Source organism: Myxine glutinosa, chromosome 11 (genome assembly GCF_964187855.1).
Source record: "Myxine glutinosa chromosome 11, kmMyxGlut1.1, whole genome shotgun sequence".
NCBI classification, from domain to species: domain Eukaryota; kingdom Metazoa; phylum Chordata; class Myxini; order Myxiniformes; family Myxinidae; genus Myxine; species Myxine glutinosa.
The window spans coordinates 32,372,995-32,389,436 of NC_136271.1; the positions used below are offsets into that span (position 1 = coordinate 32,372,995).

At 44.7% G+C, this 16,442-nt stretch overlaps 1 protein-coding gene across 1 annotated transcript in view; it reads right to left on the minus strand.

Moving 5' to 3' along the window:
• Window positions 1-16,442, minus strand: part of KMT2E (lysine methyltransferase 2E (inactive)) — a gene marked incomplete in the record, with an annotated part of 163,155 nt that overhangs the window by 24,379 nt on the left and 122,334 nt on the right. Inside the window, 2 exon segments of the mRNA XM_068130422.2 lie at window positions 1,594-1,974; window positions 2,702-2,914. Of these exon segments, the coding sequence (XP_067986523.2) occupies window positions 1,594-1,974; window positions 2,702-2,914 (594 nt within the window).

The following is a 16,442-nucleotide window of genomic DNA, read 5'->3' on the forward strand; positions in this document are numbered from 1 at the left end:
TGTCCGAGAGTCTTGGCCCAGGCGAAAAAAAGCGAGAATCACCACATAAGTGGTGATTTGACTTATTTGAAAAATAAGCGATTTGACATGATTGAAGACATAACATCCAACGCGACTAACATTCTGAAGGTGATTAAGAGGCCTTCAAGAATGTTTCCGACAATGGCAGGAACGGTGGAAGAAGTGTGTATGTGCAGGAAAGGAGTACTTCGAAGGGTATTAATGATGCAAGTGTTTAATCGACTATGTAAGAGCCGTTGGTTTGTGTGTCGCCATTTTTCTCAGAGATGGCTAAACGGATCTTCGTCAAACTTTCAGAGGTTCATCAGTGAATGCTTGGGAGCGTTTTGGGAAAAAAAGAAAAAAGAAAAAAGACAAAGTTCGTTTTTTTGCATTTAAAAAAAAAAAATCGCTCTATAGTGCCAAAGCCTTTTTGATTAATGACAGTTATATACAAGTACACATTCGCATAAATTAATTTAAAAAACAATTACCAGACATTTGAACACAAATAATCAAACAATTCCAGAAGCAGTTGAAGATAGTGATAAGGCTTCTTCTTATTCCTGAACGTCATCACACTTAACTCAGAAACGTGATCAACGGCACATTCACCAGCATATATTCAACGAAAAGGTAAAATGATGATTTGACATTTGTAATGGATTCTGGTTTGGATGTAATTGCTTTTCCATTACATTTGCCCTCATTTCAAATATGTTGATGGTTCTTTTTCGCTTGAGCTACACCGGGTACTCCAGATATAAATACTTGCATACTTTACACGGGGTACAAATACAAATACAACTTTGTCTTGGGGGGGGGGGGGGGGGGTAACATAGGCTATGTGGCCGTAGCCTCATACGGGGGTGTGTGGGGGATTTTTTTCTTTTTTAAAAAATTGTATACAGAATCGAGGCTCATGAAAGAGCTAACATTTATCACAAAAACAAATCAAACAGACAAACAAAGTATATAAAAAGGGGGGTGGTAGACAAGATGGGGAGAGAAGGGGAAGCACACAAACACAACATTTGAGAGCAGGGACATCGGGAGATGTGGGAGGGAGAGGGCTTGGGGGGAGGAGGCATGGGAAGGGGGAGGGGGGGAGGGTGGGAGAAGTATAAAACACAAGTTTCGGGTAAAACAAGTATAAAACACAACATCGGGGGAGGGATGTAAATTCTCTATCTAATGTGTACCCTGTAGTGCCACCTGGTGTTGGTGGCAGAGGGTATTACAATTTCCTTTTTTACCTGGGCAACACTGAGGTTAAAGCACTCTTTGCACGGGTAAATTTTTCCTCCTTCGCTTCCCCCCTCCCCCAAAACAGAGGGGCTTGTCAAAGCCACCACCCCCCCCCCTCACCCCCCAAAAAAATGTATATGTAGTATCTCTTTCCTGTCCTTCTCCCCTCACCTTCCCCTCCCTTCCTCACCCCTCCCTCTCCTGCCTCTCCCACCCCCCCTCAACCCGCCGTCTCCTGCCTACCCCGCCCTCCCCCCACTTTTTGATCACTCCTCGTACAATTCATCTGTTGAATTTTCAAAAAAGTTAAGTAAGATGCCAATCAATACAAATCATTCAAAGCACCTTTTTTGTTTTGGGGTAGCGTGCATTCCCCTTGCTGCATATAGGTGTTGTAGGAAGTGAAATTTCCACAGCAGCGGGGCTGACTGGAACAGCAACAACAGCCACCACGGCTGCCATGGCTACCACGACTGCATCGTCAGATTGTCCGGATATTGGGCTGGTTGGGACAACGACCTGGCTTTCCGTGACAATGGGCAGAACCAAACTGTCCGGTGTGTCTGGGGAGCTTGGAGGTGGTTCCGAGCAGCCACTTTGTGTGCGGTTGCGCCGTCGCTGCTGCCCTATATGTGTACGATTGCGCGTGAAACTGCGGCGTTGCTTGGAGCGGTTCACTCGTGCTGGCGTCGTCTTATTCGTCAGCTCTTCCTTCACAGGTTCAGGCTGAGGGAATGAGATGGACAGTGACGGATTAATGGATGGCATGACCTAAAAGCATTTTGATTAATGTTTGTTAGTTCTTTAATTCGTTGCGGCCAGAAGCAAATATGCCTCTGCAGTAGCTATCAAACTTTGTACATCAAACCAGTTGCAAAACATTGTGAGGTTTGCCAAATGATTTCCAAAAAATGAACAAACCTTCAATTAACTTCAGCATATTATAGCCAGAATGAGCTTTATAACAATGGTATGATCAATAAAAGGCATTCATTAATACCTGTGATTAAGCAAGCACAATTCCATACAGTGAAAACAAGTAGAATGTTATAAAATAAGTAGAAACCACCGTTAGAGGCCATTTCCCCCCCGCAGAGCAGGGGTTGGCCTTTTTCGGGCACCGTGGTCTCCTTTTTGAAGCAATGTTTTATGGCCGAATGCCCTTCCTGCCACCAACCCTGTTAGTTGCCTCTTGCGACATGCAGGGAATTACCAGTGAACTGGTACTCAATTTGCCGACCTCGGAAGGATGACAGGCTGAGTCAACCCCCTGGTGTTAATTCAACGATCGACCGGGATTCTAACCCAGGATCCTAGGATCCCGAGCCAGCACCCTAACTTGTAAAATAAGTATAAGGTAACAGAATCCAAAGAGGAGAGTGCATACAATGAGCAATCTGACTAAGGATATTGCCCACACCTACCCTCTTCCTACTGTACAACTTTAACCCACCTGAACAACTTGAATAACAGGATGCAGTGAGGGAGGTTCAGCAGTATCAGGTGTAGTTTCCTTGCTCTCGATTTTGACTTCATGTTTCACTGAACCACAGCCTATCCTCTCGAGTGCTTGTTCTCGTCGTTTTTCACGTTTCTCCATCTTGGCAATTGCTTGCATGATGGCTTCCATCTTGCGCTCTTCACGCGTCTGGAGTGAGGGAATTGCCTAAAGCCCGACGCATTGCAAATTACAGGATTGAGTGTCAAAGTTTCTTACACTCAAGAAACATCTTCAAAGTCTACATATACAAGTGAAGTCACGAAAAATGGAACACTTTCATTTTTCTCAATACAGGGCTTGATATTTTCTTATTACAAATAAAATATCCACTATTTTACACTTGTATGATGTGTAATTGGGTCTCCTCTACCTGCAGAGACAACTTCAGTGCAATATAACAATTTTTGGTTTTTGCATGACAGGTTAAAGGCCAAAAAGGGGGTATTTTTGGCATTAAAATGTAAAGTAGTTAGACTATGACATTTCTTTGATCAACTATTAGCAGGAAGGTTTTGAGGTGTCTCCTTATTTTTTAATGTAAAATTTAAATGCTAAGGTTTATTTCAGTGAAAAAATGATCGTTCTACCCCTCTTCAATGCGGAGTAATTGAGATGGGAAGATGGCGGTTTTTTCAAAGTGAGCTCAATTTGAGTGGTACTAATTATCACTCTACTCCTTTACAAATGGTAACAGAATAACTATATCTTTTGCATTTTTCTGTTGTAGTTCTCTGTTGAAGTCTATGAGTAAAATTCAATAAACATATCACATCATAAAAATTTTTGTATGAGAAAAGCATCAAAAAATTTCCGTCCCCTTATGTCACGTCCGTCACACCCTAATTTATTCAAAAAGTAAGAGTTACAAAAATATGAAAAAATATGCCTGAGACAGCTTCAACCATTAGCTATTCTCAAACATCAAATGATTAATTTGTGCCTTCGTGTTAATTTGTAGAAGGGGAAAATAATGATTCCATCCCCTGAAGTGTCACATCCGTCACGCTGTGACGGATGTGACATAAGTACCAGAAATGACAAACGGTACTACTTTCATGCATTTAAATACATGTACTTAAAGTTATAATGAAACAAGATGTTATCTAGGTCAGCACCACATCACATCGGCCCGGTCAGCACCACACCACATCGGCCCGGAGCCTGGCGCGAAGTCCAAGGACATCAGCACGTCATCCGAAAACAGCTCCGGTTGGTGTGAACCACTCGGTCAATGGCGCGTTATGAGATGGCGCGTTGCCATGTCATTGGCTTGTCATGATGGTGCATAATGCAAGTAATGTGGAAAATAATAATAATAATAATAATGCATTTATATTATATAGCGCTTTTCAGGAAGCCCATAAGACGCTTTGACAGAGTGCAAAACATAATGCATAGCAAAACATAAAAACAATTGCAAAAAAAGAAGAATCAATAGGGAAATATTCAAAGCACAAAGGAGGGAGAAGGAGAGGAGATAGTCAGGGGTTAGATGCTGTGGGTTAAATGTTGAATGCAGTGTTGAACAGGTGATTCTTGAGTGATGTTTTGAATGTGGTGAGTGAGGAGGAGTCTCTGATGGTGTGAGGTAGTGAGTTTCAGAGGGTGGGAGCAGCGATGGAGAAGGCCCTGTCCCCCCAGGATCTGAATTTGGTCCGGATGGGGGGGGGGGGGGTCAGGAGGTTGGTACCAGCAGAGCGGTGGTTGCGGGTGGGAGTGTGTCTGGAGAGGTCAGCCAGGTAGGATGGGGCCAGGTTATGGAGGGCTTTGTAGGTCAAGAGGAGGATTTTGTACTGGATTCTCTGGGAGATGGGGAGCCAGTGAAGCTTGTAAAGGACGGGGGTGATGTGGTCACGGGTCCGGGAATGGGTGAGTAGACGGGCAGCGGAGTTCTGAATGTATTGGAGTTTATTGGTGATTGTTGAGGGTGAACCATAGAGGAGGCTATTGCAGTAGTCCAGACGGGAGGTGATGAAGGCGTGGATGAGGGTTTCTGCAGCCATGGAGGAGAGGGATGGACGGAGCCGGGCGATGTTTTTCAGGTGAAAGAGGGCTGTCTTTGTGATCTGTTTAGTGTATTTAATTCAGTATTATGACGGACGAAAAAGACAAGCGATTCTTGCGGATGCAAAAGCAGGATCCGGTGAGCGCGAGTATGTCTGGGATTGACAGATCCTCTTTCCCTCGTGGTCCCCCTGTACTGTCTTTACCTCGCGGTCCCCCTGTACTGTCTTTCCCTCGTGGTCCCCCTGTACTGTCTTTCCATCGTGGTCCCCCTGTGCTGTCTTTCCCTCGTGGTCCCCCTGTGCTGTCTTTCTCTCGTGGTCCCCCTGTGCTGTCTTTCCCTCGTGGTCCCCCTGTGCTGTCTTTCCCTCGCGGTCCCCCTGTGCTGTCTTTCCCTCGCGGTCCCCCTGTGCTGTCTTTCCCTCACGGTCCCCCTGTGCTGTCTTTCCCTCGCGGTCCCCCTGTGCTGTCTTTCCCTCGCGGTCCCCCTGTGCTGTCTTTCCCTCGCGGTCCCCCTGTACTGTCTTTCCCTCACGGTCCCCCTGTACTGTCTTTCCCTCCCCTGTACTTTCCCTCGCCCTGTACTGTCTTTCCCTCGCGGTCCCCCTGTACTGTCTTTCCCTCGCGGTCCCCCTGTACTGTCTTTCCCTCGTGGTCCCCCTGTGCTGTCTTTCCCTCGTGGTCCCCCTGTACTGTCTTTCCCTCGCGGTCCCCCTGTGCTGTCTTTCCCTCGCGGTCCCCCTGTACTGTCTTTCCCTCGTGGTCCCCCTGTGCTGTCTTTCCCTTGTGGTCCCCCTGTACTGTCTTTCCCTCGCGGTCCCCCTGTGCTGTCTTTCCCTCGTGGTCCCCCTGTACTGGCTTTCCCTCGCGGTCCCCTTGTGCTGTCTTTCCCTCGTGGTCCCCCTGTACTGTCTTTCCCTCGCGGTCCCCCTGTGCTGTCTTTCCCTCGTGGTCCCCCTGTGCTGTCTTTCCCTCGTGGTCCCCCTGTGCTGTCTTTCCCTCGCGGTCCCCCTGTACTGTCTTTCCCTCGTGGTCCCCCTGTACTGTCTTTCCCTCGCGGTCCCCTGTACTGTCTTTCCCTCGTGGTCCCCCTGTGCTGTCTTTCCCTCACGGTCCCCCTGTACTGTCTTTCCCTCACGGTCCCCCTGTACTGTCTTTCCCTCGTGGTCCCCCTGTACTGTCTTTCCCTCGCGGTCCCCCTGTACTGTCTTTCCCTCACGGTCCCCCTGTACTGTCTTTCCCTCGTGGTCCCCCTGTGCTGTCTTTCCCTCGCGGTCCCCCTGTGCTGTCTTTCCCTCGTGGTCCCCCTGTACTGTCTTTCCCTCGCGGTCCCCCTGTGCTCTCTTTCCCTCACGGTCCCCCTGTGCTGTCTTTCCCTCGTGGTCCCCCTGTGCTGTCTTTCCCTCGCGGTCCCCCTGTGCTGTCTTTCCCTCACGGTCCGCCTGTGCTGTCTTTCCCTCGTGGTCCCCCTGTGCTGTCTTTCCCTCGCGGTCCCCCTGTGCTGTCTTTCCCTCGCGGTCCCCCTGTGCTGTCTTTCCCTCGCGGTCCCCCTGTGCTGTCTTTCCCTCGTGGTCCCCCTGTGCTGTCTTTCCCTCGCGGTTGTCAGCTCTTTCACGAGCCTCGATTCAGTATACAAAAAAAAAAAAAAAAAAAAAAAAAAATTGTCGAAGGAGAGGGTTTGGTCAAAGATGATGCCAAGATTCCGGATGTGAGGGGAGGTGGATACTGGGATACCGTCGATGTTGAGGGCAAAGTCATGGGTGGATTTTATGAGCGTTTTTGGACCAATGATGATTATTTCAGATTTATCATAGTTAAGTTTGAGGAAGTTGGTTTGAAGCCAGGATTTTATTTCAGTGATGCAGTTTGTCAGGATAGAGTGGGTGGCGGTGGAGATGGACTTGGTGGAGATGAAAAGCTGGATGTCATCGGCGAAGCAGTGGAATTGGAGACCATGACGGCGGATTAAGTGACCGAGGGGGGACAGGTAAAGGATGAAGAGGAGGGGGCCAAGAACTGAACCTTGGGGGACACCTTGGGGGAGGGGAGCAGTGGGGGATTTGCAGTTATTGATGGAGATGAACTGGCGTCTGTCAGAGAGGTATGATTTCATCCAAGAGAGGGCAATGCCGGTAATGTTAAAGGTGGTTTCAAGTCGGGTGAGGAGGATGATGTGATCGATGGTGTCAAAGGCGGCGCTGAGGTCGAGGAGGATGAGAATGTTGAGGTTGCCAGCGTCAGAGGAGAGGAGAAGGTCGTTGGTGATTTTGAGGAGAGCAGTTTCAGTACTTGGTTGGAGCGGAATCCGGATTGGAATGTTTCATACAGGTTATTGGCAGAGAGTTGATGTTTGAGTTGAGTGGCTACAGCGCATTCCAAAACTTCTGACAGAAAGCGTAGGTTGGAGATGGGTCTGAAGTTATTTAGGGTGTCAGGGTTTAGTCCAGGTTTTTTCAGAATGGGGGTAACAGCAGCAATTTTGAGGGACGGTGGGACGATGCCTGTAGACAGGGAGGAGTTTATTGTTGCAATGATAAGTGGAGAGAGAGCAGGAAGGGAGGCCTTGACAAAGCTGGAGGGGATGGGGTCAAGAGTGCAGGTGGCAGTTTTCATTCCTATGAGTTCAGAGAGGTCAGTAGGGGAGACTGGGGAGAATTGAGACAGGGGATGGCAAGATAAGGGGGGGCAGGTGGTTTGAGGGGGAGCGGGTGCGGCGGTGGTCAAGCTGTTGTAGATGTTTTCAATTTTGCGTTGGAAGAATGAAAGGAAGGAGATGCAGTTGTCTACTGTGAATGACTGGGTGGTGGTGTTCAGGGGGCTGAGGAGTTTGTTTATTGTAGAGAAGAGTGCTTTTGGGTTTCCGGAGCCAGAGTGGATAATTTGAGAGTAGTAAGCGGAGCGGGCACGGGAGAGGGCATCTTTATAGTGTTGTAGGTGGTCCTTGTAGGCCTGGGAGTGAACTGTGAGACCTGTTTTATTGCGGAGTCTTCCATTTATTGTTGATACACTATCCTTGTTGAGTGTCAAAATTAGATTTTCACTTACCTTGATGTAATTTCATGTTGTCAGGTTGTCACAGTTTACAACTGACATGTTTGATGTGTTTCTGTTATTTGTTCTCAGCTTTCATAGATTTTAGAAAGACTGGTATCATGTAAAGAATTTCTGTCATGCAAACTATCATTTATTATGGAAAAGTAACAAGTATCTTATGATTTCCATACATTGTCGCTTATGTCACGTCCGTCACACTGAGGTGATATTGCCTTTAATGTTAAAATACACTGTACTTGGTGAACTAAGAGGGGTATATCGTATAAAGACATGAGGCATACAATAGATTTTGAGAGTATTTTGTACTCATGACCCCTAAAATTTGCCAGAGGAAAACTTTTCATGGTAGATTGTGGTAGAGGGACACAATATGGCAACACCAGCAAACCAATGTTACATTTTTCCATCACAGACTTACACATAGTATTTTTTTCTGATAGTTTTCACCCCTCTGCATCTTCAAATGCCAAGAAAATAATATTAATTAGAGGTAAACATTGCTAGGCACATGATCTTATCAGTGTGATGGACGTGACATAAGATATTGAATTGTCTAATTCACAAGCCTCCATTTTAAAAGCAGGGCAAGCCGTTATCTTCTATTCATTATTTTTGTACACGTGGACCCTCATCTATCTATAATTCCAGTAATCTCTGTGTGTATGTGTGTGTGTATGTGTGTGTGTATGTGTGTCTGTGACCGCTGTTTCTCGACAACCACGGGTCCGATATACTTGAAACTTGCCAGGTATATTGCTGGGGACCTGAGGATGTGCCTTTTCAAGGTTTCATATTAATCGGAGAAGTAGTTACCGAGCTATGTCCAAAAAACGATTCAACCAATCAGAGAGCAGCGAGCTATCACGTGTGCCGAACGTGGCGAACAGACTCTGCCTCGGACGGCACATTTGAGAGCGTATTCATTTATTTCACGTTGGCAAACTATGTTGGCGCTATGTTGGCGTTAAACTATGTTTTAAAACTAATTAAAACTAATTTGCGATTCATCGTAACTGCGATATGCGACCTTCCGGACAGTCAAATGAGGACGTCACTTCCGGACTTACGGATAGTCATAGTGACGACGTACTGATGCTGAACGTGGCGAGCAGACGCTGTAAGGTACGATCGATTGTAGTACACGTTTATAATAACTCTGCCGATACAGGCCCGATTAACTGCAGCGCCATCCGAGCTGCGGCGTCGGGACGATACATTCATTGTACGGTCACATCACGCACTTACGGGCACGCCCATGGGCCCATGGGCACGCCCATGCATGCATGGGCGAAGACATTTTTTTTTTTTTTTTGGGCAAGGAACGGGCACCCACGTACGGGCACGTCCTAGTACTCTAAAATAAAGCAACAGACAAACTGTTTAAAGGTAGAAAATTTTCCACTGCTGATTTTTACATAAGTGTTCCATTTTTCGTGACTTCACTCATACAGAATAATAATAAATAAAGGGAATGATATAAAACAGCAGTTAAATATCTGCAGTCAAGTAAAATGAAAGTGTTGAGGGTGGGAGTGATGTACAAAATAGGGAGGGGGGTGGTTTCCATTTGTTTACATATCTTAAAAGCCACAAGTAATATTAAATTGGGGAGATGGGGTGGGAGTGGAAGGGGAAATATCAGCCATGAATATGATGCCAACAAACATTCCCCTCAAATATATAGATACACTTTATTACCAAAAAGTTTGGGAAAAAAGGAAAAATGCATGGTGATAAATTTACAACTATTTTTTCAATATTGATTAGGTTGTTAAAAAAAAAGTCAAAGGCTCATGGAGGAACATAAATCATGCTCTCAAATGCAGACAAATACAGGAGACAACATAAGATTTGACTTCAGACAAACACAACTGCAGAGAGTGGGAAGGTGAACTCTGAATACTGGCAGTGTTGGTTCACACATGGCAGTGTTGGTTCACACATGGCAGTGTTGGTTCACACATGGCAGTGTTGGTTCACACGTGGCAGTGTTGGTTCACACGTGGCAGTGTTGGTTCATACATGGCAGTGTTGGTTCACACATGGCAGTGTTGGTTCACACATGGCAGTGTTGGTTCACACGTGGCAGTGTTGGTTCATACGTGGCAGTGTTGGTTCACACATGGCAGTGTTGGTTCATACATGGCAGTGTTGGTTCACACATGGCAGTGTTGGTTCAGACATGGCAGTGTTGGTTCACACATGGCAGTGTTGGTTTGAACAAACATCTTAGGAAAAGGTTAATTAAACCTCCCCATCTGGGACAGGCTTATACCTGTTGTATGGTTTGTTTCTACAATTAGTGTTCCCAATTCTTAATAGTACCACAGTTTCCGAGACCCACTAGGAGTACTAAACTACCATTTAGGTTTTTTTTTCTTCCTTTTTTGCCAATTTTCAAGCTGTATCTTGGAGCCGGCTGGGACTTCTGGAATGAAATTTTGTGTCATTAATGGGAATAAAAGTGTGCGGGGTAGACATAATTTTTGATGTTGACCTAATTTTAAGGTTATGACCTATTTATGGACATTTGAACATTTTCACCATAACTCGACCAAGGTTTGTCTATTCGGAATGGAATTGCCCTTTCTAGATATCGTAGAGCAAGGGACATTTACATCATACTCCTCCAGGTTAAAGGACAATGTCTTAGACTCACCCAGAGGAGTACTAAACCACCATTTATGATTTTGTACACCGCTCCTTTCCTATTCCATCTCCAGGTGCTGCGTGACGTCATCGCCGGGCACCGAAGAAGGCCCGGCGATGACGCGCGGTGAAAGGGAGTACTCAGTTTTCACTCTGGTTTCTTTCGTTCTTGTTACTTGACCAAAAAAAATTTTTTTGACAAGTATGTTGATGACTCCAGTTTGTTTGTTTGTGTGTGTGTGTGTGTGTGTGTGTGTGTGTGTGTGTGTGTGTGTGTGTGTGTGTGTGTGTGTGTGTGTGTGTGTGTGTGTGTGTTTGTCTGTCCGCTTACTTATACTTGTGCCTGCAGGTCACAATTTTATACCTATCTTCATGAAACATCACGAGAACATTTTTCCAAATTTCTAAAATCCTCAATTTACATCCGATTGACTTTAAAATCGAACAGCATTTGTATAATGAGTCACTAAATTGGAACACCAACTATTTTTGAGGTCAAAAGGTCAAGGGTCAACTCAAGGTCAAACTTCCCAAATCATCTATTTTCATCTGATAAATCGTCACTTTTCATCCTATTAACCCGAGCTTTGATCAAGATCGTCAATTTAAATCTTCATGAAATGGACAATTTGCTGGATCAATTGCAATCTTTTGGGGGGGGGGGGGGGGGGGGGGGGCGGGGGGAAGGAGGGAGGATTTTGCAAGTATTGTGCTCTGCATGACGTCTTCTTGTTTGTTTGTCACTCCCGATCCTCATGAAACTTCACCAATCTGTGGACATCGCCACAATTGAAATGGCTATTGATTTTGAGGTCAAAGGTCATCTGTAGGTCAAATTTCTAAAATCATCAATTTTCATCTGATTGACTTGAAACTTGAACAGCATTTGTATATTGAGTCACTAAATTGGGAAAACCAACTAGTTGAGGTCAAAAGGTCAAAGGTCGACTCAAGGTCAAACTTCCAAAATCATCAATTTTCATCTGATTGACTTGAAAATGTAACAGCATTTGCATAGTTCTCACTGAATTGGGAAACCAAATATTTTTGAGGTCAAAAGGTCAAAGGTCAACTCTTGGTCAAACTTCTAAAATCATCAATTTTCATCAAACTATCAAATGGGGAGGGGGGAGGGGTTGGATTTTGCAAGTATCGTGCTCTGCATGACGTCTTCTTGTTTGTTCGTTTGTTTGTCCGGGCGATATCCCAGCCATCCTTTGAGCTAAGAAGCTGAAATTTGGGCACAATAGAGAGCACGTGATTTGGCTGCAAATTACATTGTTGATTTATTGATTAAATGATTATCTAATCAATTAATTGTTTACTTAATCGATTAATTACTTAATTAATTTACAAAAAGTTACAGATTCGGATGAAACGGTAGTGGTTTAGGTATGCAATTAACCAATTGATTAAGAAATTAATTATTTTACGATTATTATTTATTTATTTAAATAATTAATCACCTTTCTCATCTGGGCAATATCTATATATTGACATGGAGGCGCCCCAATATCTATATAGCTGATATTTGGACATGACAGTGGCCAAGTGATTTGTCTATAAACTTATAAAGGATATTTTTGATTTATTGATTAATCAATTGATCAATTTCTTAAATTTTTTTATTAATTAAATATTCAATTAATCTTCAAATATTTACAGCTTCGGATGAAACACTTGTGGTTTAGGTATGCTATTCTCCAAATGATTAAGAAATTAATTATTTTACGATTTAAAAAAAAAAATTTAATTATGAAATTAATCAATTATTGTACATCTCTCCCTCCCAATACTGTCTCTATGTGCTACATGGTGGCATTGCCGGGTACCAAAGGCAACCAGCAATGTCGCGCAATGGAGGACATGTTATTTATTTGGCATGGGGGTGTTGTACTTTGAATGTATCTGTACTTGTTTTTCCTTTTTTTCTGCCAATGTCCGAGTTGTATCTCGGATTTGGTTGGGACATTCGGAATGAAATTTTGCATCAATAATGGGAATAATGGTAAGCTCTCATGACCTTAATGTAATTTTAAGGTCATGATCTGATTATAGACATTTTTACCTCCCCCACTGAAGGTGGGCAGAGGTTGTTTCAACAGTTGTGGCACATTAACTCCCGACTTGGAGGAGCTTTGATATAAGCAGACTTCTTGCATTGCCTGTGCCTGAACTGTGCTCGGTTACGCCCTGACATAGTGCTTTGCATTCAGGCCAAAGAGTTTAATTTTAGTGTCATCAGACCACAGAATATTTTGCCTCGTGCTCTCAGTCTTTCACATGCATTTTTGCAAACTCCATGCGTGCTGTCATGTGCCCTTTTCTCAGGAGTGGCTTCCATCTGGCCTCTCTCCCATAAAGCCTAGATTTGTGACGTGTCACAGAGACTTGTCCTTCCGCCAGATTCTCCTATCTCAGCCAAGGAACTCTGTAGTCCTATCAGAGTAGTGATTGGGTTATTGGTCACCTCCCTGACCAAGGTCCTTCTTGCCCAGTTGCTCAGTTTGGTCGGACGGCCAGCTCAAGGAAGAGTCTGGGTAGTTCCATATTCTTTCCATTTCCTAATGATGGAGCTCACTGTGTGTTCTTGGAAATATAAACAATCGAGAAATTGTTTCTACCCTATCCCAGATCTATGCCTCCTCACAATTCTCTGTTGTTTCATTGATTTTTTCAATTCCTCACAATCCCTCACAATCAATTCCTTCGACTTCATGGTAGTTTCTGCTCTGTCAACTGTGGGACCTTATACAGAAAGGTGTGTTTCTTTCTAAATCATGTCCAATCAATTGAATTGGCCACAGGTGGACTTATATAAAGTTGTAGAGACATCTCAAGGATGATCAAAGGAAATTGGATGCCCCCTGAGGTCAATTTGGAGTGTCACAGCAAAGGGGTTGAATACTTATTGACTCAAGATATTTCAGCTTTTCATTTTTGATAATTTTAAATTCAGGCTGTAACACAACAAAATGTGAAAAAGTCAAGGGGTGTGAATACTTTCTGAAGGTACTGTAGATAGGTAAAATGTTCCACTGCATGGAGGTTGCTGCTGTCAATACGTATCTGTGGTAGATTGCACTTTACGTGGGGGCATAGTTGATGCAACACTTGTTTTACATGGCTCTGATTTCAATTGTCGCAATGCCATTTGGCTAGGTGTTGGTACCTCTATCACTAGCCATGGCATTTCAGCGAAAGACTTCTGTGACTCGATGGGATTGACGCAATTCGGGGAAATTTCTGACCCAGATTCCTCCCAATGGTAAATCATCCCTTCTGGACTTGGTGATGGTGATCTTCCATGCAAATGTCTCCTGCTCTTCCTCTGCTCAAATTGGTACATCTGATCACATGATTGCGTGAGTAAACATCTCTGGCGATCCTCAGAGAGCCTCCTCAACATGGGTGAGTCTGGCAGTTCACTCAAGCAGACTGGCAGAGACTGCAAAATCAGCCATCTCACTTCAGGACTGGTCTCCTATATCTACCACCCCTGATATTAATTCAGCCTGGGAATTCTTCCAGAGAAAGCCCTAATGCACAGATTCATCCCATCTCATCTTCAGTTATTCTATCTCTCCTCCAGCCCATGGTAAACTGAATCTTATGGACCTGTGGTGAGGCAGTTGCTCTGAAACAACTTGCCTTCTCTTCCAGGAAGGCAAATCCGACCGAAGGCAATCTCAGCAACATTCCACAAAGCCCGTAACAAGTGTGTCCACTCTCAGGCGAGGCAGAAAACAACATCTGTCGAACCTCAAGAATGAACTTTCATACTTGTCTCCCTCCTCTAAAACCTGAAGGCACCTTCGTCCCCTGCCGGATTCACTGGATAATTTTATAGGTTTGCTCTCCGTCTGTCTGTCTGTCTGTCTGTCCGTCCTTCCATCCATCCATCCATCTCACCTGTGGTTTTCAGACTTTTTTTTTTTGTATACAAGATCGAGGCTCGTGGAAGAGCTAATACTTGTTTTACCATTTAGCATATTCAACTGAAACTTGGTGCATGGCTTTATTATGATAAGTTACAGAACAAGTTCGAGTTTACAGCACAAGCTTTTTCCCACACGTACTGAGCCATGATTGATATTTTCTACCCCTCTAACCACCTTTCTGCCCCCTCACCCCCTCTGGCAGCTCCCCCTGTCAACCCCCCCCCCCCCTCAACCGTTAACCTCTGCTCCCCCTCAACGCAAGCCGACCTCTCCAAATTTCCAGTTTCTCCTTCCTGAGAGTTCGATTCTGCATCCATCTTGTCCACCTCCTGTGTCCTCCCCTAACTCTCATTCCTCCACGTAACCATTATCTGTCCAAGCCTCCCTCTAATTTGCCCCTCAGCCCTGCTATTGGTATATCCCCTCTCTTTCTCCTGTTCCTTTTGTTCTGTTGTGTCTTGATCCATTCTGTGTTCTAGTTCTTCCATGAATCTTGACTTTGTATACAAAAAAAGAAAGAAAAAAATGGTGAGCTTTATGAGACAGTGGTAGACACTGGAGCTAGTATGACAATTGTACGTTGTGTGGTCGAAGATAAAGTGATTAGGTGAGGCGGGGGGTTGCTCTATTAAAATATCATAGCTTGGAGTTGGCTACCAGTTTTAGTTGTGGTTTTTTCGGTTGAAATTGGGTATAATGAATTATGAGGTTTGGGTGTCAAAGGTTATGACCCACATTAAACTGGCATGGAATGTTAGCCAATGACTACTAGCTAGAACTAAGTGGACACATAAAAATCGGATTTGAGGAGCTGTCATTGCAGGGAGTGGGAGACAATGAGGTAAAGCAGCGTGGGTTGCTGATTTTCAAGACTGTCATGCTGCCGCCTAATTATGAGGTAGTTGTAGCGGTAGCAGGAACCAATCTAGCTGGACTCCAACGTCCTGGTGGAGTCATGCGAGTCTCAAGCGGTGGAGGACCATTTTGCGAGTCACACTCTTTTGGATATGCAAAGAGAAGAGGTAGTAGTGCAAATGTATAATATGTGCACAGAATAACAAACCCTGAGAGATGGTGTGAAGGTAGAGAGCTGCACCCCATTTGTGAAGTAACAGAGTTGAGGGAGCCAGGGGTCTTGTCAAGCCAGAACAAGAGACCATCAAGTGCAGTCCCACACTGCTAATGTATGGCAAGGAGATACGAGCCCGAGTTGATTTGTTGCTCTGAAAGCCACCCGAGGAGAGGATTAACGCCCCGGGAAAGGGTACATCCGGGACCTAGAAAAGAAGATGATGAAGGTCCACGAATTCGCTCACTGCCATATCGAGTTGGCGGGCCCACATATGAAATTTCAGTACCATGCTTGGCCAAGAATGACAGAATTTGACTCATGGGACAGAACTTGGTTTGACTTCCCCAAGAAGAAGAAGAAGAAGAAGAAGAAGAAGAAGAAGAAGAAGAAGAAGGAGATAAAACCTAAATTTACATTCTCCTGACAGCATCCTGGTGTTGCGTTAAAGTAGATACTGAGGTGGGATGCAAGATCTAGAAATACCCTCGTACCCTTCGATGGATGGTTCATTGTATCCACTTTTGCCACAACATTGGCAATGAGATGCCTCCTTAAAATGCATCTGGGTCATTCAGCGATTGAGGGTGAGTGAGGGAGAACGAGCCCCTATCACTGGCTGCCTCTTGTGTCAGTACAGGAAAAGGACCAGCAATGGGATGGCATACTGTAAAATTGGGTTCATCTATCAAAATTAGGTCCAGGAAATAGGGACAACAGCATTGTGTGCCCAAATTCGGAAAATGGATGCTATGGTTGTTTCGAAATGATACAAACCATGATACAAACCCCACCCCCTTGCAAATAATGCTTACCCCACTCCCTCTCTATGCTTGTGTACCCACATTTTCCCACAAATACCAAATACCACTCTGTGATTTAGGCCTCAGGTCTCATGTTCAATGTAGACTCGACTAGTTTGGGCCAAACATCTAGAGCACATGACAAGATGTTTTTGTTTTTTTAATCAACCACC